This window comes from Uloborus diversus, chromosome 7 (assembly GCF_026930045.1).
Source record: "Uloborus diversus isolate 005 chromosome 7, Udiv.v.3.1, whole genome shotgun sequence".
Taxonomy (NCBI): Eukaryota; Metazoa; Arthropoda; class Arachnida; order Araneae; family Uloboridae; genus Uloborus; species Uloborus diversus.
The window spans coordinates 146488370-146513490 of NC_072737.1; the positions used below are offsets into that span (position 1 = coordinate 146488370).

The 25121-nt window shown below is 33.0% G+C and overlaps 1 protein-coding gene across 1 annotated transcript in view; it reads left to right on the forward strand.

Moving 5' to 3' along the window:
* LOC129225638 (spondin-1-like) overlaps window positions 1–14204 on the forward strand; it is a 247685-nt gene extending 233481 nt beyond the window's left edge. Inside the window, exons 15-17 of the mRNA XM_054860106.1 lie at window positions 1907–1930; window positions 7705–7893; window positions 11790–14204. Coding sequence (XP_054716081.1) covers window positions 1907–1930; window positions 7705–7883 — 203 coding nt within the window. The 3' untranslated portion in view covers window positions 7884–7893; window positions 11790–14204. The remainder of the gene's footprint in view (window positions 1–1906; window positions 1931–7704; window positions 7894–11789) is intronic.
* Window positions 14205–25121: the final 10917 nt, after the last annotated feature.

The following is a 25121-nucleotide window of genomic DNA, read 5'->3' on the forward strand; positions in this document are numbered from 1 at the left end:
TATGCTTCAAAAATATTAAGATTATTGAAAGTTCAAAGTATGTCTGTGATTGAAAAGGCCAGACACACACCGACATTGCAGTTTGCTATAGTAAAAGAATTTGGAAGGTAAGCGATAGTTTTTTCACAAAAATATAAATCTTTTTATTAAAAAATAATATTGGTTTTGAGAGGCAGAAAATCATCAGTGCCCATGTCGTACGAGTATGTGGTATGTAAAAGATCCCTTAGGTATTCGATTGGCTTTGAATTCCGTTGGCAAAATTAAATTTCTAGTGCAGTTTCGTACACTATAAAAAAATTCCGAAACGTTACTGAGTATTTCCGTGTAACGTTTCGGGATTTCTATGGTTTCTATCCATTTCCTGGAAAAGTCAAGTATCCTTGACAAAAAGTTTCCTGAATTGCTACAAGTTGAGCGAATGCAGACTTCTAACTGTTATGAAAAAACATTTTTAGCTCCTAGTTTAAAGATTAAATGAGCGTATTTATAAAGTTCTACCGCGGTCCTTCTAGACTGATAAGGCGTCCAAAAGGGTGCAAATCAATCTAAGGACTACGTAGCTTTGCAATAATTGCAGGCGAGTAAAATTCGTGATACTTACTTGCAATTCTATCTTAGGTTTGGCCGTGTTTGAAATACTGCGTTTGGAGCTTTTCTCGAAACGCAGTAAGGTGCCAAACTATGGTAGTAAACCCACTTAAGTTTACTCTAAGATTCTAGAGATACGACTGGCTTAAAACGGGAAGAGTTCTGAATATTTTAGGGAGCTTCCAGAATAATTTCAGCACAGGGGCGTAGCTAAGGGGGGGGTTTTGGGGACAAAACCCCCCCCCGAAACGTTAGTCTCAAAAAAAAGGAGAAAAAGAAGAGAGAAGAGAAAGAAAAAAAGAGAAGAAAAGGAAAAAATTCCAAGCGATTATATATATATATATACATATTATATATATATATATTTATATATATATATATATATATATATATATATATATATATATATATATATATATATATATATATATATATATATATATATATATATATATATATATATATATATATATAGATAGATAGATAGATAGATAGATAGATATAGATAGATAGATATAAAAGAAGTAACCCCCCCCCGAAAGTCGGGTCTAGCTACGCCACTGTTTCAGCAAGGTTACTGAATTTTAGCGGAAAACGTGTCTGATTTTTGTAAGATATGTTACTGGAAGAAATTGGGCGCATCAGCTGCCCATTATTTTCCAGGAACGTTTCTGAATCGTTTTTACAGTGTAACAATGAAAGCCCAGGTGCCTCCATCTGGTGGAAACTGGGTGTCAAAATTTACTTGTGTCATGCATCAGCGCCTTAATGGTGGCACATGAAAGACTGATGCCTAGTAGGGGTCGCACCAGGTCTGGTTATGGCTGAGTGGCCTCTACACAGCTCCAATGGAAACAAAAAGAAATGTTTTTGATACACGACAAGTAAATCTGGTAAATGTCGACATTAGCGGATGAATATTAGCCTTCCCATTTCAAAGGTATCGGGGAAAGTCTCAGTATTTCCAGTGAAAGTTGACATTCTCCTATTTCGACCTTTCACAGTAACATCCGTACAAATTACATTTTTGTTTCCCAAACCACTGAATCGAAACAAACTCTACCGCAAAACGCTAAACGTTAAAACTTGTAATAAATAATGAGATTTAACTTTGAATAATTATGTTTCTACACTGAAAAATGCATACTTTTTCATAATTAAAAGCTTTTGGATACGAGCAATCATAATTAAGAATTTATTTAATATGGATTATGCTAAATAAATGCTATTTGAAATGTTAGTACATTTATTAATAGTAAAAACTTCGTAACTATTAAATATTTATTTATTTTACTGCTTTTTTTTTCTCTTTTAGCTGACAGAATGGGTGATAAAGAGGGTAAGTACACAAATTCTGAACATCAGTCCTTGATTTAACTTACTGAACAAAACTTGTTAGGTAATTAACTTACTGATTAATTGTCTACCAAGAAGTTCCGGCCAAAACTAAACGATCCTACTTTCCCGTATACCAATCAACTTTGTAGTATCTGATCAAAATTCTCAAAATTAGCTAAAATCGCAAATTATTTATACCATATTTTTTTAAATACTTTAAGCCAATTTCTGGAAATAAAATATGCTTGACTCATCTAAAGAATAAGAGACGTAAAAAGTAAATAAACGAACAAATAAAGTAGCAGCACCTTTTAAAAAAAGCAGCTAATACACTTTATTTCATTAAAGTAAATCTTTAGCCACTTTCAGAAAAAAAAAGAATTAAAACAAATAATTTCATTAAAATAAATACATCATAACAAAAAAAGTTTATTTTTCCCCCTGTTGCCAAAACAAAATTTTAAAATTTAATTTATGTAATTTCAAAACTAAATAAAAACAATAAAATGTATACTTAAAGAAATAATTTTCAGTGTCGAAAAAAAAAATCGTCTGCGCATATCTTTAAGTAGAAATTCGCAACTCCAACGAACTGTAGGGGGCACTGAAGTCACTGTCTAATGGCGGAATTGAAAACTAAAACAAACGCACATGGTAACGAAGAAAATGCTAAAAGTGTTGTGATTTTTGTTCGTACGTAAGATTTTTTCGCTTTATTCTTTTTAAATTAATTTTCAAAGTCTTGTGGATATTCTGGCCCACGTAGAAAGAAATGAGAATTCAAGAAGCATTACTAAACGTCAAAGATTAATGCAAACTACGTAGTTCGTAGTTCTAAGCAGCTATTTCCATGATGTTGAATTCGATATTTATCAATTCTTGATAAAACTAAATAATAATAGTGGCCTGACAAGAACAACAATTAATGCTAGAAAATTCAATATGATATTACAAATTATTATCGAAAGAAGATGATACTTCTTTGCCTTGCTTGGCTAGCGCTTATTTTTTTTCCATTTGTAGCTGAGTTATTTCTCTCGAATTCCCGAATCGGTTCATTTAAAAATTTTCTGTTTCGATTTTTCTAATTTCTGAGTTACGATTTAATTGTGTCATGTTATGCAAATCATCAACAAAATTCTCATGGATATATGGTGGTAGTTTTCTTTTCAGTTGATTGACCATTATTTCTTTTCACTTATCGAATTCTGTAATCTTACTACCATTTTATTCCACTCATGATAAAAATTAAAAATGGTTTAACTAAAAACGCGAAATCTCGCCAAGGCTACTTTGCTCGCACAATACCAAAATTATAACCCTAAACAAATTTGGCGAAACCTTTCAGCTGAGAATAAAAGGAATAAAGTAAATTCTTTCTAGGTTAAACATTTTTCATTTTGTTCTACGATAATAAATCCAAGAAAATATTTTGCATACTGTCCATTCCAACTAAATGCTGCTGTAAAATATGATTAGTTAAATTAATTTAAGATTAAAAAAAACGCATATTCTTACAAATTCATACAATAAAAAATTTTACCTGGTATAACGTTATCCAATTTTGTTAATCCAGAGTTTTCTTGTTTACGCGTCCACCATTTAATACTTTTTTGAAAGAAATAAGGAAAACTAACATTATTTTGAGAAGCTCGAGAATACTCTTAGGGGACGAATTAATTTCTGTAGCTGAAAGCAAACTAAGACACATCGATTGCGTTAATAAATACTCAGAACAAACTGCCTGTGTTTACGTCAACAGACACACATGGAACTAAAACGTGGCAATGTTTTAGTTCCATCGGCAGTTTTGTAAATCACCTCAAGGTAGCGTATTCGAGCGCTGGAGTTCCGAATATAAAGGATTCCAAATTTCTCCGCCAAAAACTGAATACATAAATTCAAACTTTAGAGTGAAAATAAAAACAAATGATATCAACAATAACTATTTCACAATAAAAAAACATGGCTGCAGAGTCAGAGTCGGAGTCAATCTCATTTTGGGACGAAAGAATCAGATTCGGAAGCCGAAGGTATTTACTTCAAAGACGGAACTGAAATCGGTCATTTCCCTTCATATCAAGTCCGCAACTCTGCCAATGTTTGCGAAGACGGAGTAGGTCTTACTTTGGGATAAAGGAGTCGGTGTTAGAGTAGAATTTTCAGAGTCGGAGTAAGGGCCCGATCAAGACAAACTAGTGCCCAGGTCCTGAGTAAAAATTGGTGCCCCTCCCCCCATGAGAGCATCAGCACAATTTCAAAGTCAATGTTTTATACTAGAAACTTTATACACTAGAAACCTACACATTACTGCAGAAACCTGGGATTTGAATACCAAACACTTGATAGTCACCATACTAATCATAGTTAAAATTGCCTTACCTTAAGGTGAAAATGAATTAAAAAAGTTTAAAACTGCAAAAATAGCAAAAAAAAAAAATCTGACATTAAGCTTTAAAAAGGTTTCTTTCTGGCTTTAACAGAGGCAAATATGTCATCGAAATCTAATTCTGATGTCAAAGAATTTTCAATGGTCAATAAGAAAAACGCCTGTAAATTATCCCGAGAAACGCAACTTCTCAAACGATTTTTGATTCTTTTCAAAGCTGAAAAAGAACGTTCACTTTAACAGAGAGAGAGAGAGAGGAAAAAAAAAAGCAAGTAAGATTAATTTAGGCTATTTTAGTGCCCCTAAATTTGTGGTGCCCAGGTCCGAGGACCCGTCGGACCGTGCGTTAATCAGGTCCGAGTCAGTCCTTTTTCCTCCGTGTATAAATTTTTGCCAAAGCTACGAAGTCCGAATCGAAGTCGGAAAGTCGAAGTCCGGCTAATTTTCGGGCACCGGATTCGGAGTCGGAATCAGATGCCCCAAAATTCTTGGAGTTGGAGTCGGGAGTTTGTTCTCAAGAGGCTATTTCCAAAAAAATTTGTTTGAAATAAATCCACCTTCAAGTTTGGAATCTACATTCACTTTCAGTTTCCCCGTAGGCGCTAATGTTAAGGGATTTGAACTGTTCAAAATTGAACGGAATATTGTTCGAATCAAAAAGCTATTTTATATACATGTTTTTCATCAAAAGCATTTTCCTACAAAGTTCGTTTGAAGCAAATTCGCCTCTAAGTTCAGAATTGCCTTGAATTTCTCCGTAGGCGCTAGTGTTAAGTTTTTTGAACTGTTCAAAATTGAACGAAAAATAATTCAAATCAAAAGTGAAATATAAGAATGAGGTGTCCTCGCCGAGACCTTTCGAACAAAAAAAAAAAAATGTTCGAATCGGACTATTCACTCAAAAGTTTGGGGGGGGGGGGCACAGATCGAGAGACATTTTTCCCCATCTCAAAACTCTACTTTCCAATTTTTAATTTTTCGATATAAATTTATTATTTTTTTATTGAGCAATCACATTGCTTATTGTTTTCATTTGGCTTTTGAATGGCGTTCCTTTTTGATTTTATTTTCCCCCGCCTCCCTCCGCAGCCCCACCGTCGACCGACCTCTCCCGATGCTACTTCTTTAGCGAAAACTGTCTACAGGTTGCGTCCGTAACCTACACACACACTTGCACATACACACACCTACACCTACACACACACACACCTACACATACACACACCTATATATACACACACCTACACACACGCACACACACATACGCACCCACACATACCCACACAATCATGCCTACGCACAGACACAAACACACACATACATATACATACACACACGCACCCACACATACCCACACAATCATGCCTGCACACAGACACAAACACACACACACATACACACACATACTCACCCACACACATACACACACATACTCACCCACACACATACGCACCCACACATACCCACACAATCATGCCTGCACACAGACACAAACACACACATAAATACACACACACACACCTACAAACACACACACACACACACTCGTGATTGAGGAAAACATAATTTGAATTCAAGATGTCAAAATTGAAATTAATTTTCCCTTTTTTTTTTTTTTTTGACTTTTTTTTTGTTTTTGTTTTTTACGATATTTTAAAGATGCATTAAGCCTTCTTTCATGCTTTTTTCTTCGTTTTATGCTTTGGGAAAGTAGGCTAAAAAGCAGGAATAAATTGGAACTAAATTTCAGTGCATTTATTTTAATGATAATTGAATGGTATTTTTTATTCTTCTTCAACTTTTTCTCTTTTTGTTTCACTAACTGGTTTTAAAATTAACAATGTGGATTTTATTAACAACATAAAGGTTATTTGTTAGAACGTGTATAATAAGAAAATAAATTGTATTTGTTCACGTAATTTTCGTTGCGTTTTGAAAAGCTTTATTCTTGGTGTTCAAGTCATTTCCTTTAAATTCAACACTATAAAAATTTAAAGTATTTTTTAATTACTAGTTGCAGTTCAATAGTTAGCTGTAATAGGTCTTTACGTTTACGTTTAATACGTTAATAACGTTTTTCTACGCACTCTAAAGCGCTGTCATAATATACGAGTATTAATGCTCCTCCAGCGCGTTCCATTAAGTTTTTGTTGCTGCAAACTCAAAATTCAGACTCTAACAAAAAAACACTGCCTTTGTTTTCATTGGCATTCATCATGTTTACCATTTTTGTTGGTGTAGGAACATATCTAAAAAGCTATTCATTTGATAATTAATAATTCTAAAGCTCGTATATGGTACACGCACTTATTCTTTCCAGTTACAGTGAGACCCCGATTTTACGCCCCTCAAATCCACGTTTTTCCCGCATTTCACGTTTCTTTCATCAGAACCCAATTTTTCCGTATACTAATAATGTTAATTTGATTCGGGTGGAAAGTTTGCTGTTTGTGAATTTCCCGCATTTAAGTATTCCTTGGGAAGTAAAAAAGAGGAAAAAAAGTTCTAAACTAAGCAATATGTTTCCTTTTGTGTGTGTGTGTGTGTGTGTGTTTGAAGCTAATCCACGCTCTTGAAAGTTAATTTATCAAAACACAGAGATGACCACCTGGGGGGGGGGGTCATGGCTCAGAGAGCTATTGAAATTTTTAGGGTGTGGGTTGTTGTGAGGGTTAATTTTTCACTTTTGTGAGCGGGAGGGCTTTTGTTTTTGGGGGGTCTTTGCGATATTTAGGAGGAGGGCGTGCCCTTGCTCTTACGGGGGAGGCCCCCCTGTAAAACAGAAATGCTGCTGCTCCATTCGTAGCCTACCTTATCGACTTGTCGTCCGCCGATTATGGTGAACAAGAAGAAGCGATCGCACAAATCGTCCCTTCTTTCAATATTGCATTAAAGAGCTTACAAATAGTGAAATACTATTTTCTTACTCGTAAAGACGATGAAAAAATATGGCAAAGTACTTCAATGTTGGAAAACGCTGCATTTGCTTTGAACTGAATGACTAAAAACTATCCCTTATTACGGACTATTTTTAGCCTAAAGCACCGATTCACAACTAAATGTGTTAAAATGATCTAAAATGGTATGTATAATGATGTTCTTTTTGTAAAATATTATTTCTTTTAAAAGAATCGCCATTACTACTTTTAGTTTCTTTGTATTTGATTTTTGCTTTCCATGTACATATATTCCCCAATTTTTACGTTTTCCCGTACTTGACGTTTTTTACCCAGTTCCTTGAGAAACACACAATCGAGGTTTCCCTATGTAAAAAACATCGGTTATGGAAAAAGAGTAAAAGAAAGTAGTAGTGAGGAGTCAACATTAATTTTTTTTAGTTTACTTTAAAAAATGTTTAACGAGCTAATTGTGAGATTTTTAAACAGCAGTCGATTGCCAGCTGAATCCGTGGTCAGAGTGGACACCGTGTTCCAAAACATGTGGTCAAGGAGCCACTCAACAAAGGACGAAGACAGTCAAAGTTCCACCGAAGAACAATGGAGCGGCATGTGGACCGAAAATAGAGAGAAAATATTGTACTTTACAACCTTGTCCTCTATATTAAAGAACATAAGGTACTTTATTATCTTCTGTCAAACTTAATTACTAAAATAAGTGGCTTTAACTAAACACAGGAATAATCAAAATGATTATGTTAGAAAATTTGTTTTCCGAAGTGTCCTACTTTTGTTTGGCACTGCATTAGTTAGATGGTATTGTGGAGTTTTAATTCCAGAAGATTAGTTTTTGACTGTTGAAGAAAAAGTTTAATTGGAAGAAACATCAGTTATGTTACTGGTATCTGGGTTGTTTCAAAGGAAACTGACCACCAGTGGCAGAATAAAATTTGCATCTAATATTGCTCAAAAAAGGCGTTCATATTTTAAAAGAAAAGAAAAACACGGTATTCTTTTTGTGGCTTGGTTGCTTGAAAAAAAAAAGTGCTTAAAGGTTATTTATTTATTTATTTATTTTAAAGGTAATGTGTGCTCAGGTATTTCTACAGTGTCCCCAGTCGAACCAGGATTGACGAGACGCCATGTAAGCTTAGTCGGAAACTAGAAGCCTAGCCCTAAAAGGGGCCCGGCTTGGAACTGAAGTAGTATTAGTTTTATAAATGTTATAATGTTATGTGGAGCCTCTTCGCGATCCTGAATAAAACTTAGTTCTCAAGAAAAATGGTTAATTCTACAATTTATTCTGCGTTTTAGAACCTCAAAATGTAAAATTTAATTCCTTTCAAAATTGCAACTCCTTTCGTGTTACTCGTGAAAGTTAAAAATACAACCCCAGATAAAATCAAATAAGCAGTTTAAAATTTTCCAAATTGGTTGGAAAGGTTGAAAAACTTTGCCTTATGCAGCCTTTACATTTCGGAAGGAACATGCTTTGCTTTCTTTTCTGTTTTGAGGAACATCCGTAACTAAAAGAATGACAACCTTTTAATTTACATTTCTCGAAAATTGATTTGCTGATTTTTAAGTAGTTTTGTTTAAGTTAATCCAAACAGATAAACTAAAATGTAGAAGACGCTTTTGTTTATTGAGCAATCCGAATTGCTTATTATCCTCACTTGACCGCTATTCGCAACTCCAGAGCTCGAATACGCTACCTTGCGGTGATTAACAATACTAAAGAAAAAGGTAAAACATTCCGCTCCACGTGTTTTTTTTTTTTTGGAGAAAATTGCAGGCTTCAGAGAGTTTGTGGTGTAATGTAATTTCAGGGAAACAGAAAAGAAAATTTCCTAGAAGCACGATGAAATATTACTGTTATTCATTGAGCTTCAAAGCAAATTATAAGTTACGGCATCTGTTTGTTTTACCTTTTTCATCCGCCATTAGACAGTGGCTGCAGCGCCCCCTATACTTTATTGGAGTTGCGAATTGACGTTCCGGTTCCTTTTTCAATGTTCCCACGTAATGATCATCTCTAGTAATATATAAGGCAACACCTCATCCATATTTGTAATATATTTCAATAGTTATTTCATTTTATACTAACCGCCAAATGGCAACACCTCATTGTTGAAAAGTTAAAGATGCACGAAATCGTGTTCGATAGATTTGTAATTGAATTGAGCGACGACTTCTTGATTTGTAGCAACGTTACGTGTGATGTTAATAAAGTTTGATTGATTTTTACAATATAATGGAGTCACATATACGAAATTAGGGAGTTGGTTTATACCTTCCCGACTTCCTCCTTACCTAAGGTTGGTTTATGCCTTATAGTTTTGTCATGCTTCGACGAAAACTAACCGATGAAGAACGTGTTATCGCACTTCTAACGCGCGAAGATGCTATATCGCGATACGGATTGCGAAAACATCTTTTGAATGCAACTTGCCAGTATTCAAATGAAAAGGGCCCATCGCCAGACGCAGATGTTTTTATTTTAACATTATGTTTGAAGCATTCAGACCAACGTCCCTGTAATACTAAATGCCTATCGCTTTCTTGCTTTTAACATAGAGCAAAAATGAACTCAAAACGAGTGAACGAGGACCTGTCAATTTTGGTACGTAGACCACTGACACCTGTCAAAGGTGTTAGACATTAATAGCGGGGAAAACAATTGGTTAATTTCGAAATTTAAACTTCGAAATTAACAAGATGTGGCAGTGATAAGCAATGTGATGTAAGTGTCAAAATTAAAATTTTCAAGATAACCAGTACAAATGATAGGTGAACCTCTCCTCTGTCTTGGAGCTAGAGATAGTACTAGTAGTCCTGGTGGATGCTGCTGTACAGCATGATTTAGAAAAACGTTTCAATGAAAGCTTACCTAGGATTTGAACTTAAAACGCGTTTTTTTCGAAACTTAAAAATGTCTACTTACATCTTTACATCCCTTTGTTTCTCACTGCCTCAACTATCAATTTGTTTTGAATTTTTTTGGTCCATCGCCATTGCAATGCTTTCGTTGAATTTCTGCTATAGGTAGCGCCGTACCAAAAGTCAACGCGGGACTTGACGGAAGTTCACTTTTTGAGGAAAATACGATAGGCATTTAGTATTGCGGGGGCATTCGTTCAGACCGACCGACTAAACTGTCATGCAAAGCGCCTGCTATAACTATTATACCTAAAGTATACCAAACTTAGAGAAAAATGCTCCGTTCGAACCTATGAAGAGTTCTTCCGTCTAAGAAAGAGAGCATTGCAGTATAGCTGTTAAGCCGAAAGTATAACCGCTTGAGAGACGGATACTTCGTCGGAAATGTTAGTGTTAAGGAGTTCTTCTACTTAAAAAAGATAATACTGTGCTACTACAGCTAAGCCTAAAGTATAACCAAATAAATGGCTACTGTTTCATTGGAAATGTTAAGGAGTTCTTGTATGAAAATAATAGAATGATTATACTATAGCTGTAAAGCCCAAAGTATAACCACTTGAGCGACTTCTGTTTCATCGGAAATGTTAAGAAGTTCTTGCACTTAAAGAAAAGAAAATATTGCATTATAACTGTTAAGCCTAAAGTGTAACCGTTTGAGAGACGGATGTTTCGTCGGAAATGTTAGTGTTTAGGAGTTCTTCCACCTAAAAAAGATTATATTCTGCTACTACAGCTAAGCCTAAAGTAAAGGGTGTCCCAAAATTAACACAAGATTTGAATTTGCCACCATTTTTTCCATAAATTGTTGGCAGCCGTGAAAAAAGAACAATTTGACAGTTGAGAGTTTAGGGTTAGTAAAAATGGGGTGTTATTGTACCATACAGCTAGAGAGAGTGAAACATTTCAATTACTGCATAAGGCATTTCCTAGTCGCGTACTCTCTCATTTCGGTCATCAGAATTGGCACCCTAGATCGTGTGATTTAACATTTTTAAATTTCTTCTTATGGGGTTATTTGAATTCAAAGGTCTATGTCAACAAGCCCACAACCACCCGTGCATTATCGTGTTGCGGTACCGAGCGCCAATAACAGTAACTGCTTGACCAGCCTCAACTTTCATTATTTTTGAAACAATTGTTCAATAATGAAAGCTCGTTATTGTATCGTATAACGCTCCATTTTTGATTACCCTAAACTCTCAGCTGTCAAATTGTTCTTTTTTCAGGGTTGCCAACCATTTATTGCAAAAATGGCGGCAAATTCAAATCTTGCGTTAATTTTGGGACACCCTTTATAACCACATTTGTTTCATAGGAAATGTTAAGGAGTTCTTCCGCTTAAAAAAGAGAATAGCGCAACATTACATCTAAGCCGAAAGTATAACCATTTGAGTAACGGCAGTTTCGTCAAAAATGTTATAAAGTTCTTACACTTAAAAGAAGATAATATATTGTACTATAATTGTTAAGTCCAATGTACGCTCGCCTGATAGACGGATGATCCGTCAGACAGGTTAAGAAGTTTTTCTTCTAAAAAAGAATATATTGTATTACTTGATTAGATCTAACATAGTGTTACTATCATACTGCTTAACTGTTTCCCAATTTCCCTGATTATTTTATTTCTTTTACAGATTAGAAAGAATTCAAGACGGATGATATTGGCTGATTGTAAAAAGTAATTTTCACATATCATTTCAAAAAGTAAGCATCTTACTTTACATCAGAGCTGAACATACTGAAAGTGGTACTGTACCCCAACAAATCTGTGTGCCGTAGCTGAAACTAACGCCAAAGCAAGATGTGGAATCTTGAGTGACGCTAGAGGATAAAAACAGTTCGAATATATTTGCCGAATTGAAGACGCCAGAAGTTGATCAAATAATTCTCAATTTGAATTCAGCGATTTGCCATCGTGGAAAATGTTGAAAAAACAAAATGTAGCACACTTTGATTATTTCCTCGAAAAATTATTATTTGTTAGATGTGTGTGTATAAGATAACTTGTACTTACGCTATGAAGCAACTTGTTTATTTCTTTACGTAGATGGTAGTAAAAAGTAACCAGTGACCGTGTAGGGTGTATTTCCTATTCAGTCGTAAATTAGGAAATGTCGAGTTAGAACGAGGCCGGATTGTGTGGACGCTTCGACGAAACTGTGCAGAGTAACTATATAACAATGTCACGATTGAATGCCAAAGTTTTGCATCTTAAAATCGTTGCCATCAGAGTCTTCCTAAAAATTTTGAAGATTTTTACATTATTTTTCGAGTATTTATAGTTTTTATTCTGCTTATATAAATTTATGCGCTGTTCTTCTATTTCTATCTTGTATGTTTCATATCTACAAGATGTTAGAGTTTTGAATGAGTCGATTTTTTAAATTCACATAAGCCTGTTTGCACTAATTAATGTTACATTAAGATATATAAAGGGAAATATATATATATACATATATAAATTAAATTGAATGTTGAATTATGATCGTTGTGAGTGTTATATATTTTATTAGCTAACATAGAGAACATGAATAACTATAAATCTTTGTTTTGATTGTAGCCTTAGTATTATTTTGCCAAAACTTTAGCCTGAATATTCTTCCAAAGTATACATCATTCTACTTAATGAAAATTTTTTCTTAAAAAATTAGTCTAGTTATCAAAAGACGTCCTGGTATCCTTTTATTATCAAAAAAATCAGAATTAATAGAACTTAAAACTAATTGAAAATTTCAATTTGTGAAAAAAAAAAAGATTATCTTAAAGTCTGCTATTACCTTAAATTATGTTCTTTTTCTTATTTATTATGATATTAATAATGCAGTAGACTCTCAATCAACCGAAATCGGTTCTATCGAATCGTGGACTATCCGAAGGCCCCCTAGAAATGTTGCTAATTTTTCAGAACAATAGGATAATAGAACATCTACATAAAAAAATGACTTTATAGAATTTGTCAAACAGAATTCGTCGTAGAAAAGCGAAAAACAGAAACAAACATACGTAATTTATTACGAAACAATTAGAAAAACGATATTTCTGTTGTGCAGTGCACGGGTGTCACCCGGGACTGTAATTTGCGTCCCATTCCGAGCCCCTCCCCTCCCTCAACACACATACACATACACACACACGCTGAAAAAAGAATTTTTAATGTTTTATGAAAACTTCACTTAGTTCATACGATTTAAGAAATAATTTATGTATATTTATATGGTGCAACAAAAGTTTAAAATAACATTCAGGAATATGACGCACTTTATGTAACATTTTCCTCAGACGCATATGTAACCGCCCTTTCACACAATATTGTGCTCTGTTATCTTTGACATTTTATACAATATAATTTAAGATATTTTAAAGAAATTTTTCAGAATAGAAGTATTTATCCTTTTTATATACCCTTAAATCTATTTTGGGTGACAACTCCATAAGTGAGAATCCCCCCCCCCCCTCTCCCAGTCCCTAGTGTTCCGCTACTGTATTATGGATGTTGTAAATCCAGTTAAACATTAAAATTTCTCATGTTTACTCTTTTATCCCTAATTTTTTGTCGAATTTGTCATGTGTATTATTAATGTCTTATTATAAAAAGTTTACACTTTGCGTCATTTTTTCAAATCATCAAAACTTGCATGAATTTGATTGTCTAGGATATTTGTTTTTACGGGCTAAAGCAATTCTGAACCATCACGGTTATTCGGGAATCTACTGCACCAATATCTAAAATTCGCTAAAAAAAAGAACTAGTTTTTTTTAAAAATATCTACTATAAAACTTAAAACTTGCTGTAATTGAACTACATAGTTAAATATCCAACGTTTATATTATATTTATCTATCAAAGCAAAAATTTCTTTTCTTTTACCTTTAATAAATTTTCAAAACGCTACTAAAAGTATCTTAATGTTTTTTAAAAACATATCGCTCATTTTGCCTTAAAATTAGTGAAGCTTTAGCATTTGTTTCCCATCATCAAGAGAATCATTTTATATGTTACTAGATTTTATGTATTGTTTTGTTTTTCTCTACAATAAAATTAAAATTTTAATTGAATTCTGTTGTTTGAAACTGTGTTCTTTTATATGAGCTGCATAACGGGTCTTTATTCCAATAGTCTATAGTTAAAATATCATAAAATGAAAGCCATTGCGAAAAAAATGTGCAAAACCTTAGAAATAGTTTTCGGAAAGCTAAGGAATTTTACTTTCAGCGATATAAAAGTTTCAAAGTGACCACCAACGGGGAATGTGCTGCATGCAATATTTCAGTCATTGAGAAGAGATAAAATGGAAAGGGTGAAGACTTTCATTCGTGAAGCAGAGATCCTAAGTCATGTGATGGATTGTAATGCAAAGCATTGGAAGAAATCAGGTTTATTTCGCTAGTTCCGCGCAAAACGTGTCAACCACTCGTTGTTGTTGCGTCACGTGACTTTGCCTCTGCTTTTGACAAGCAAATGATTGGCTTGCTCCCTCCATTTATTAATTCTTGCTCTAAGATTTCTCCCATCGGTTTTTATAAAAATATCATTTCAATATCAATTGTTAGATTTTGATTTGTTTTTATCTAAATACAATCAAAAAAATATTACGCTACGGAAAAATAAATGTAAAAAATCAGCTGAAATGGAACAAGAGATCAAGAAAATACTCCTTTTTTTTTTTGTTTCTATAACTCGTGCTCGAGGAGCAATAAGTTAAAATTAGGACTGCATGTAGGCCAAGTTTTTAATGACAGTTAATGTAAACGTTACTGTTTTCATAACAAGTAATAAATTAATTTTCCCTTGATTTTTACTTACATTTTCCAAAATTGTAAAATCGAGTAAGGGAGATTTCCATTTTAAAAGACGCATCAATTGTAGGGCAAAATGTTCTGTAAAGACCCTAAATGCATCAGATCCTTCTTTCACTGCATGAGTTTTATGAATAACGAGCTGTGTTGCCCGGCTTTGCCCGGTCTACTTTGAAAAGAAAAATTGTGTCAAGTGACGTATATTCAACAATCAGGCGTAAAAAATAAATTAAAAAAAACATCATGATTTCCTTTACTAACAATGACGACAGATATTAAAATACTTTTAAGAAATTAAATCCAGAAGGATGGATTTAAAATGCGTAACCATGGAAACACAAAATAAAATAAGTTTAAGTAATTGAAACGCGAAAGAAAATGGTTCACAATTTGAATGGAATCGAGACTTCTTAAACTTGATTTAAAAAGGCTTGTAACTTTTTTCCTTTCGAGATAAAAGCTTATTTTTTCGACCATAAGTTGAGTTAGATCTGGAGTAAAAAAGGTCGCTTTTTCCAATGGCGTCAAAAAGAAAGCTCTGGGACAGTTCCTTCACTTTTTATTGATTTATTTATTGAAGAAAGTAGTGACTGAATTTCAGCTAAGTCTAAAAAAATTCGAGCTAAAAACGCAAATAACTCCCGACGTAGTAAAGTTACAGCATTAAAACAAATGGCGTAGAACGCGGAAAATTTTACCCTTTCTAACGATATGTAATATTAATATGTGCAAGTAATTTTTCACCCCCATATTTGAGAATTTATGTGAAAATTGAACGTAAATTGAAATAAAAAAAGAACTATTCATCGAATTTTATTCGAACTGATCTGCAAATCTTCTCAAGACTTAAAGGAACAAACTGTGAAAATTTAATCGAAATCGGCCGGGTAGTTCTCGAGTTTTGCGAGTTCAAACACACAGACGCTTTTTGAGGACTTCATTTTATACTATGTAGAGATATGAACTCTACTTCTATATAATGCAAATATGACAAAGGATCTGAAGGACATCCCAAAACATTTTCCAAATGCCTATGGGATAAGTGTATGCTTTGGAGAGGTGAGTACTTTGAAGGGGATCCATGCATGTAACTTCTGAATAAAGTAAATTTTGTTTTATGACGTCAGTCTACGTATTTTTACGTACGTATAACAGGCATCGTTATTTACGTACGTATAACAGGCATCGTATTGCGAATACTCAGATCTAGTAATGACTCCCTCCTTAGCTAAATCCTTTCTCTATTTCTCTCTCTGTACTTATACAGTCGCAGGTGTGCCCACCAGGGGGGGGGAGAGGGTCATGGCGCAGACTGCGCCAATGAAAATTTTAGGGGTGGGTGTTTTGAGGGGTATTTTTTCCTTGGGGTCTTCGCGATATTTAGGGGAACTGCGCCCTTGCTCTTAGGAAGTGGGCTCCCCTGTACAGTCGAACTCACTTATGAGTCATTCTTCAAAAAGTGTAACTTTTCTGTCACGCCTTTTACAGTAAAAACTTTAAGGAACAATTCATTTAACAATGCTTTATAATTCCATTAAAATATATCTATTTAAACCTGCCAAAAAATTTTTAATAATAATTTTTATTTTAGTATATTTTTGGTTCACAACATGCTAATTTTCACCTCCGTGGCATGTCACACACCTGTGTGACTGTTCATGTTGCTTCATAATGTGTTTAATTGAAAGAATATTTTTATTTATTTATTTTTCTTTTCACAAGTCTCAAATACTATTTGATTAAGCATATTTAATTTTTTAATATTGTGTTTTAGTCTGTTTTATTAGGATATGTTTTAGTAGGAGTCATGTCACACAATAAATTCTCACTTCCGTTGCCTAAACCACAAAATGCCATTCCTCATTAACGCGTGGCAGCAATGACACCGAATTTTATTTTCCATGATACAAGGGAGCTAGCTCCCTTGTTTGTTTTCAACCATAAAGAAGTTGTGAGATTTTTGTCGAAAAACAAGAAGATAAATTTTGTTTGAAAAAGTAAGTGTGGTTATTGTGAACTCTCACCTCCGTGAACACGAATTTCAGGAATGTAAATTAATGTAAAAAAAGAAGTGAACATGTTTTCAGATGCTTAACGTGTGCAAATTGTAGCAACGAAGAAAAAAAAATCCTTGAAGAATGTATCCATTAGGCATATATTAATGGAAAATTCCTCACCTCCGTGACAGACCTTATCAATGTCAGTATTTCTGAGGTGAAAATAAATGATGGAGAGGAAATGCATTAATCTTAGGCATTTTACCAAACTTAAAAAATGGCAGTATATTCTCAAATTTACTAAATATTATTTTTAACACACATTTGAACTGAAAAGTCGTGCTTTAATTTAAAAAGTTTAATATTAGATTTCCACTAATCAATAAAATAGCGCATTGTTTGTACAATTAACAAAATTACTACTTTGATATAAAATCAGCCTCGATTTTCAAACTTCAAGAGTTTTTTCTTTCACTTGTTTCCTTGAACAAAGCATTTTTTATTTTATTTTTTTTTAATTTATGAATCAAGTAATTGTAACTTACCTGGGCCATTGTTTATGCTTACTTCTAATAGGTAACACTTTCATGTAAGATTTAAAAAAAAAAAGAAAACAAAAGGCTTCGAAATTGAAAAATATTTGCGTTCAAAAGTTACATTTTCTAGAGAATGACCCTTATAGTGAGTCCTGATTTAACGAGAACCCGGATTTAACGAGGAAATATTTGATTGGTGCACTGTCACAAGTTTGTGAGGGCATAACTCGCTTTTAACGAGCGAACCCCCCTTAAAGCGAGCAATATTTATTATTCGTAAAATTTCTATAGGCTTCCAGACACGCTTATCCTTCCTTGGGAGAAAATCATTTAATATTACGAAGTCAACTGAAAGCTAGTGATGAGTCATAGATCCTGAAAACAAGTGATCTTTTTTTAAAGTGAGTGGAAAAGCTTTTTTTTTTTTTTTAATCTCGCGACGGTCCTGTCTGTAATAGAACCTGAAGTCAAGGTTTTCTTTTCAAACTTGTTTTTATTTTCGTATCATAATGAAATCTTTGTAACGTTTTAATTATTATTTAACACTTCCTTTAAAAATTATTTCTCTTTCTTTGAGTAAATACCCAAATTATGTTAATTGTACGTATTCTTTAAATGTTTTTAAGCAACAAATTCAAATTTAATACCCTATTTAAGGAAAAAAATGCATTGTTTGAAAAAAAATTGCAAATGTATCCTGTCTTCGGTTTAAGAGCGGACATTATAAAGGTTTCTAATGAGTTGCAAATGCGATTATTAAATGTCTCTGAAATGGTGTTTGGACTTCATCCCCAAAGTTCACCAGGGGCGATATACTCCATAGGCAGAGTCAAATTTCTCAATGCAAAGTGGGTAGCTGTCTGCAAATTTTCAGGGGCCAAGTATGCTTTCAACACACATTTGTTTTTTAAATTATTGTTCTTGATAGTGAAATATTAGTATTATATCATATTCCATATCGGCATGCTTTACTTGTAATTTAATAATGTTTACTTTAACACATCTTATGAAAATGAAATATTTTTCTACCGTAGTAATAGATTAGCGTAAAATAATAAGTGTAAAGGCGAAAAGTGGGTGTCGATTAAAGAAAGCAGGTGGGGTCCGAGGAAAGATGATCGGATGACTTTTCATCCAATCATAAGCTCACACTTATTTGCATTGAAAAAGATATTTCTTGTAACACGGAAACACGTGTCTGCATTAATTTGCAATTTCATGCATCAATACGTTTGTTAATTGATTCATTTAACTAGAATAAGAGTTCTATGTAAAGTTTTTCTTTGATTTCCACCTTTTCTTTCATATTCATAGTACAGTTCATTTTATGTTTGAAGAATAGATAAAGCTAAAAATAAATTTATCCCTATTGTATATCAACAAAAAGAAACTATTTAAAAAATTACATCTTGCCATTTATCCCAAACTGATTTGATGGTTTTTCACATGAAAGCGCATAAATTTACAGCAGTTAAAAGTGATGAGCTAAGCTCTTATTTAGTAGATTAAAATGGAAAACGTTCGATTAAGATCTGATTTCGAACTATGATTTAAAAAATAAATACTCTATTCAATTTCCTATTTGAAACTAAGTCGTTATCCTTTTCCGTTATAAGTGCAGAAATATTCTTTTCCCTTTGCATTGTTCCAAGGAAATACTCTTTTTAAAGCCTCAAGAGGATTTTCATGTTCTTTCAAAAAAGTATAACTTCTTCTCCTCCTAACTAATTACTCCTTCTGCGTGCGTTTAAAAAAAGGTATGATTTGTTTTCCTCAGTTTCAATTTTTGAGGTGAAACTTGAAAGGGAAAATGTAGATCTTAGCAATTGACATTTTTCCTAACGTATTAGTAATGCTTAACAATATTAAAATTCGCATTAAAAATAATCCATGCATGAATAGTTTCATTGAATTTCAATTTTTTTTAAAAACTTTTTCAGTTTAACAAAAGGTAAAATGGCCAAAATATTCAACGACGGCCAATCCCTTTATTTCAAACTTTTCCAGGAAAGGGGAGGGGGCAAAAGGTGTATTCTCAATGCAAATTTCTTCGGGAAAAAAAACCTCGCTTGTTTATCTGTAAGAGCATTAATGCATTAATTTTTTACAAATCAGTGAATGCTTTGTGGAGATAATAGACGATAATAGACCCTATTGATTCCCATAAATGAAGGGCCTGACCATGGCACGAAAGAAGTTCATGATAAACTCACTTTTAATATCTATAAAATTACTTTTTAATGACTATATATAAAGAGCAAACATTAATGTAAAATCTAATCTTAAGAAACAGTATACAGTGGCGGCAAAAAAAAAATTCATTTAACTTTACATGCAAACTTCTTATCATGATTTTAATGGCGTGCTCCCAAGTGATTAGGCCGAATACCGAATATTTGGTCTAGGTTGTGACCGAACATTCGGTATTTGGCCAAATCACTGGAGAGAATGCCAATAAAAAGATGCCAAGAAGTTTGCTGGTCAAGTTTTTAACTGCCAACCAAATGTATTTCTTTCTTTTTTTACTGACAGTGTATGTGGTATATTTGCAGGTAAAACAACTCTCATTCAAAGATTTAACTCCCAAAAGAAATCCAAGTTATGTGTGGGTCAACTGTTAAGAGAGATTTTTATTTATTTATTTTTTTTCCTTGTGAACCTCGTCTTAGTTTCATATCATGCCTAAATTCAGGGAAACCAATTACTTTATGACTGGATATATTTACCAAATTCTGCTAAAAAAAATATTTAGTACTATGTTATTATCTCTCTAACTAAAGATATTGATAGTGTGATTTACACCGAGTTCATTATTTTTGAAGACTATTTCTTGAGTCAGTTTCTTTGCCATAATGCCTGGCGATTTTGCTTTTTACTTGTTTCCTAAACAATGAAAAATAATGGTAAGAATTACAAAGATAGTTTTATTAATAAAGTTAATAAATTAATTTCAAGGCTGAACCTAAGTAAGCATAGATTTGTGGGTTTTTGGCATTTTAAAGTTTTGAAATAATATAAGCATTTTTCTTTCCCAAGTCAAGTAGTCAATTTAAAAGCATTTTAAAAAGCTTTGTTTTCTCTCTCTCTCTCTCTCTCTCAATCACTCTTTTTTTTTTTTTTTTTGATTCGAGTATATTCAAACTTGCAGTATTTTGACCAAATTAGCGGCAAATACAAGCTATTTTCACTTTGAGAAGACCACGAAATTGAATATCGTTTTTTTTTCTTTAAATCAGGAAATCGGGAATTTTTAAAAGTTTTACCACAAATAAATTTAAAAACGGATTTTTTTTAAATGTAAAAGGGCTTTTTTGATCTAAAATGTTTTCTACTACCTCGGTTTGCTCTAAAACATATGAAATAATGTGTCCTTTTGATTATAACTTGGGTTTCCAATCCCGAAATCCACATCCCGAATCCCATGGGATCCCTCAGGATATTTAGCGGAATTGATCCCGCGGGATTTTGCTCCTAATCCTGCAAACTTTTTCCATTCAACCGTTTTCCAGCTTTTGCCGCTCATAAACTGACTATTTTCACAAGCATCATCTGAAGTTTGAATCTTCTTCCTCGTATATATTTATCTGCAACAAGAGCAAGAAAACCTGTTTCTCATATGACCAACGATGGATTTACCATTAAAGAACACAATAAAAATAGAATATTTTCTGAACTTGCATCGAATTCTCTATCGATGTTTCAGTTTTTTTACGTTCAGCAACTGAGAAAATGCGTATAACTTATAAGCATTTTTTAAAACCGTCACTAAAATTTAAAATCCAGTAAATTACGCTTTAGAAAAAAAAAATAGAAAAGCCCGCTGGAGTGACCTGAATGCAATGCTGGAGCACTTCTGTAAGCTTTAGTAATGCGCTCAAAACCTTTAAGTTGCAAAAAATGCACTCCAAAGAAGAAAACAATGAAAAATCTGACTTTATTTATATATTCGGCACGACTTTAAAAGGGGCGACAGAAACTTTTATGAAACACAAGATGACATGCCCGACAGTGCAGTAAGTTGGCTGCTCATGTTTCTGAATTATTTTTTAAAGTGAGAGGTAAAATTAGCGAAGTTGTCCAAAAACTTTTACTGAGAGTGCGACTTGGCAAAATGGTGAAATCAAGCAGTATACACCCCTTGCTGTAATGAATCAAATTCCCTGATACAATGACCAACGTTAATGAAACAACAAGGGTTATTATCAATGCAAGTTAAATTAGATACAGCAACACACATGTCCAACAGACATCGCTTTTGTCCGATTGTCCGAAATTTGCAGTTCTTGAGCAAAAACCCAGCAAAGAAAAGAAAAATCTATTTCAGAAAGTGATGAAGTTAATACGGATCTTTTTCTAAATGTCTACGATTATTTAATTTTAGTAAAACCAATTGCAGTGGAGCCACATCACGTGTTTTCATCAAGCGCAATATTTATAGAGTAAAAATCCTTTACCATCAAATACGAGCGGCACTTTTGCTGACCAAACAATAACTTCTACTTAAGATCTGACTTTGTAGTGATTTACAATTGCTATACGAATTTCAAAAAGACTATTAATTGAGGTAATAAAAGCAGTCCTTCCTAAAAAGCACAACCTTTTTCTTATTCGACATAAAAATTAAGTTTTAGAAGAATAAAGCCAATCCCCCGGGATCCCGCGAGATTGACTACTAACAATACCGAAATCCCACGGGACTGAATTCGGCGCAGGATTGGAAACCCTAATTACAACGCTCAACTATTGCATTTAATCCTAACATCTTAATGTTTAGGTTAATTCAAAAGCAGTCAATAAAATTTATTCTAAAACTTGAGAGAAAAAAAGTAGATAGTATAGTAGAAAGCTTTATACCGTTTATTTTTTCTTTGAAATTTAAAATTAAAATTTAAACGGTTGCTTTAGAATTAACGAAAATATAAAAGTACAGTCGAACTTGCTTATAACGAGCCCTGATTTAACGAAAACTTGGATTTAGTGAGGAATTCAAAAATGTTTCGCTTTTACAATGTTAAGTCCATGGGAACATAACTCGCTTTTAACGAGTCAACCCCGCTTAAAGTGAGCAATATTTTTATATTTCATAAAATTTCTGTTGATTTTCTCCTCAAGAAAGATTATTTTATTTTTGAAAAAAATTCCATTAACAGTTTGAATTAAACCGGAAGTTAGAGGTAAGATATAAATCATGAGAACGGTGATGACACGGACCTTCTTTTTGAAATTTGTGGAGTAGAGGAGTATTTAAACATTATATATTTGTTGAAGCGAATGTTATTATTTCCGAGACATACTTCCGGAGGATATTTTAACTCAAAATCAAGCTAATGCAAATGGGAGAAAAAAATAATCACGATAACGACAAATTTGAAGAATTTGAAGTTAACCAGCCCTTGACATACTACTTGGCTTCTAAAGCGCAAAAAAAAAAGAAAAAAAAAAGTCGCATTATTTTGAAGCCACGGATGCAAATGACGATGATTTTCGGACTACACATTTTTTAAAAACATTAACAAGAAAAAGACAATAAAGCAGTTCAAAGCAAATAACCAACTTCTTTGGTACTCTATAGAAAGATAAAAATAACAATGCAAGTATGTATGAATATTTATGATGTTTATGATGTTTTTTCACGAGCCCGGTTTTTACAAGCACTCGGTTATAACGACCAAATATCGCGGTCCCTTCGCACTCGTCATAGGGGGGGGGGGGGTAATCAAGAAGTCATAGTACCTTTTTTTTCTCATACTTTTTAGAGCGAACTGAGCTTGTACAAATAGTGGAATAGTGTTAGAATTAAATGATGTCAAGTTTAAGCACTGAATTGTACAGTGGTGGACAAAATTATAGACTCATTTTTTTTTTCTTTTGTTTCAATTATAACATGACTCAGTTTAAATTATTTTCATTGAAGTTAAGATGAATAGTTGAAGAAATAGTTCTAAAATTAGTACATCTTATCACCTAAATTAAAAAATTCATGAAATTAGAAAATTTGCAAATTTAATATTTTATCATTACGTGAAACCTGGACAAAAGTATAAACTCAAAAGTAAAAAATCCAGGATTACGACAAAGTTTCGTTCAAAAATGTTAATAAAACGCCATAGAATGAATAAATGTTGCCATCAGTGATTGCTAAACGTTTTGTTTTTGGAAATTAATGAGAAACATATAAATGCACCGCTGGATAAAATTATAAACTCATTTTTTTTTCATTTTATCAGTCATAATTTAATTCAGTTTAAAAAAATGTTCCAATAAAGATAATAATCACTAAAATAGTCCTAAATTCAGTATAACTCATAAACTTTATAAAATAAATAATTTCATTAAAAAAATTCTCAACTTTTATATCTTAATAACACATGAAACCTGGCCAATAGTATCAACTCAAAACTAAGAAACTCTGAAGTTTGGTAGAATTGTATTCAAATACTTAATCAGTTAATATCCAAAAATTAACCAATGCTGAATTACAAAACTACAAACTTACGATACTGCATAGACACAATTATAAGCTGATAAAATTTTAATTATTTTTGTTTTGAGTTTAATTAATTTACATTTGCAATTACTTCTGTAAAACAAAAGCAAAGATATAGGAAAATGTAATTTTGCTATTAACATGGATAAATTGAAAAAAAAAATCAATATTTGAAAAGTTTTAAAAATTAACACTGCTTTAAATCTAGCCATCAGTGTAAACTACAAACTTTTATAAACGAGTTGGGCCACCATTTTTCTGAATTACCTCGAATATGCGGCTGGGAATAGATTTCACAAGAATTTCCAACAGCTGCAGTGGCATATAGTTCTATACTGAAAGTATTGCCCTTTTAATTCCTCTGCGGTTTGGTACTGGTGCCCATCATGATAAACTTTGCGAACCATGATCTAACAAAGATTTTCAATCGGATTGAGATCCGGACTACGAGCTGGCCATTTGATAACTTTGATATCCCAGAGCTTGAACCATTCTTTTGAACTTTTCGCTGTGTGTACACTCGCGTTATCTTGCTAAAATAACCAGTTACTTCTAGGAATCGGATGAGCAAAAGGTAAGAGATGATCTTCCAGTAATAATTGGTAATCTTCAGCGCTCTGTCTTCCATTGAGAAAAGCCAATCCTGCTTTACCATGCTGAGAGAAACCAGCCCAAACCATTACAGAGAATTTTTAAAAAAAAATGAGTTTATAATTTTGTCCAGCGGTGCATTTATATGTTTCTCATTAATTTCAAAAAATAAAACTTTGAGCAATCACTGATGGCAACATTTATTCATTCTATGGCGTTAAATTAACATTTTCGAACAAAACTTTCTCGTAATCCTGGATTTTTTACTTTTGAGTTCATACTTTTGTCCAGGTTTCACGTAATGATAAAATATTAAATTTGCAAATTTTCTAATTTCACGAATTTTTTAATTTAGGTGATAAGATGTACTAATTTTAGAACTATTTCTTCAACTATTCATCTTAACATCAATGAAAATAATTTAAACTGAGACATGTTATAATTGAAACAAAAAAAAAAAAAATTGAGTCTATAATTTTGTCCACCACTGTATCATTGCTGTTAACTCACGCTGGTGTGCTAAATTTCCGTTAGCTACCAGTTTTTCGACATTCTCAGC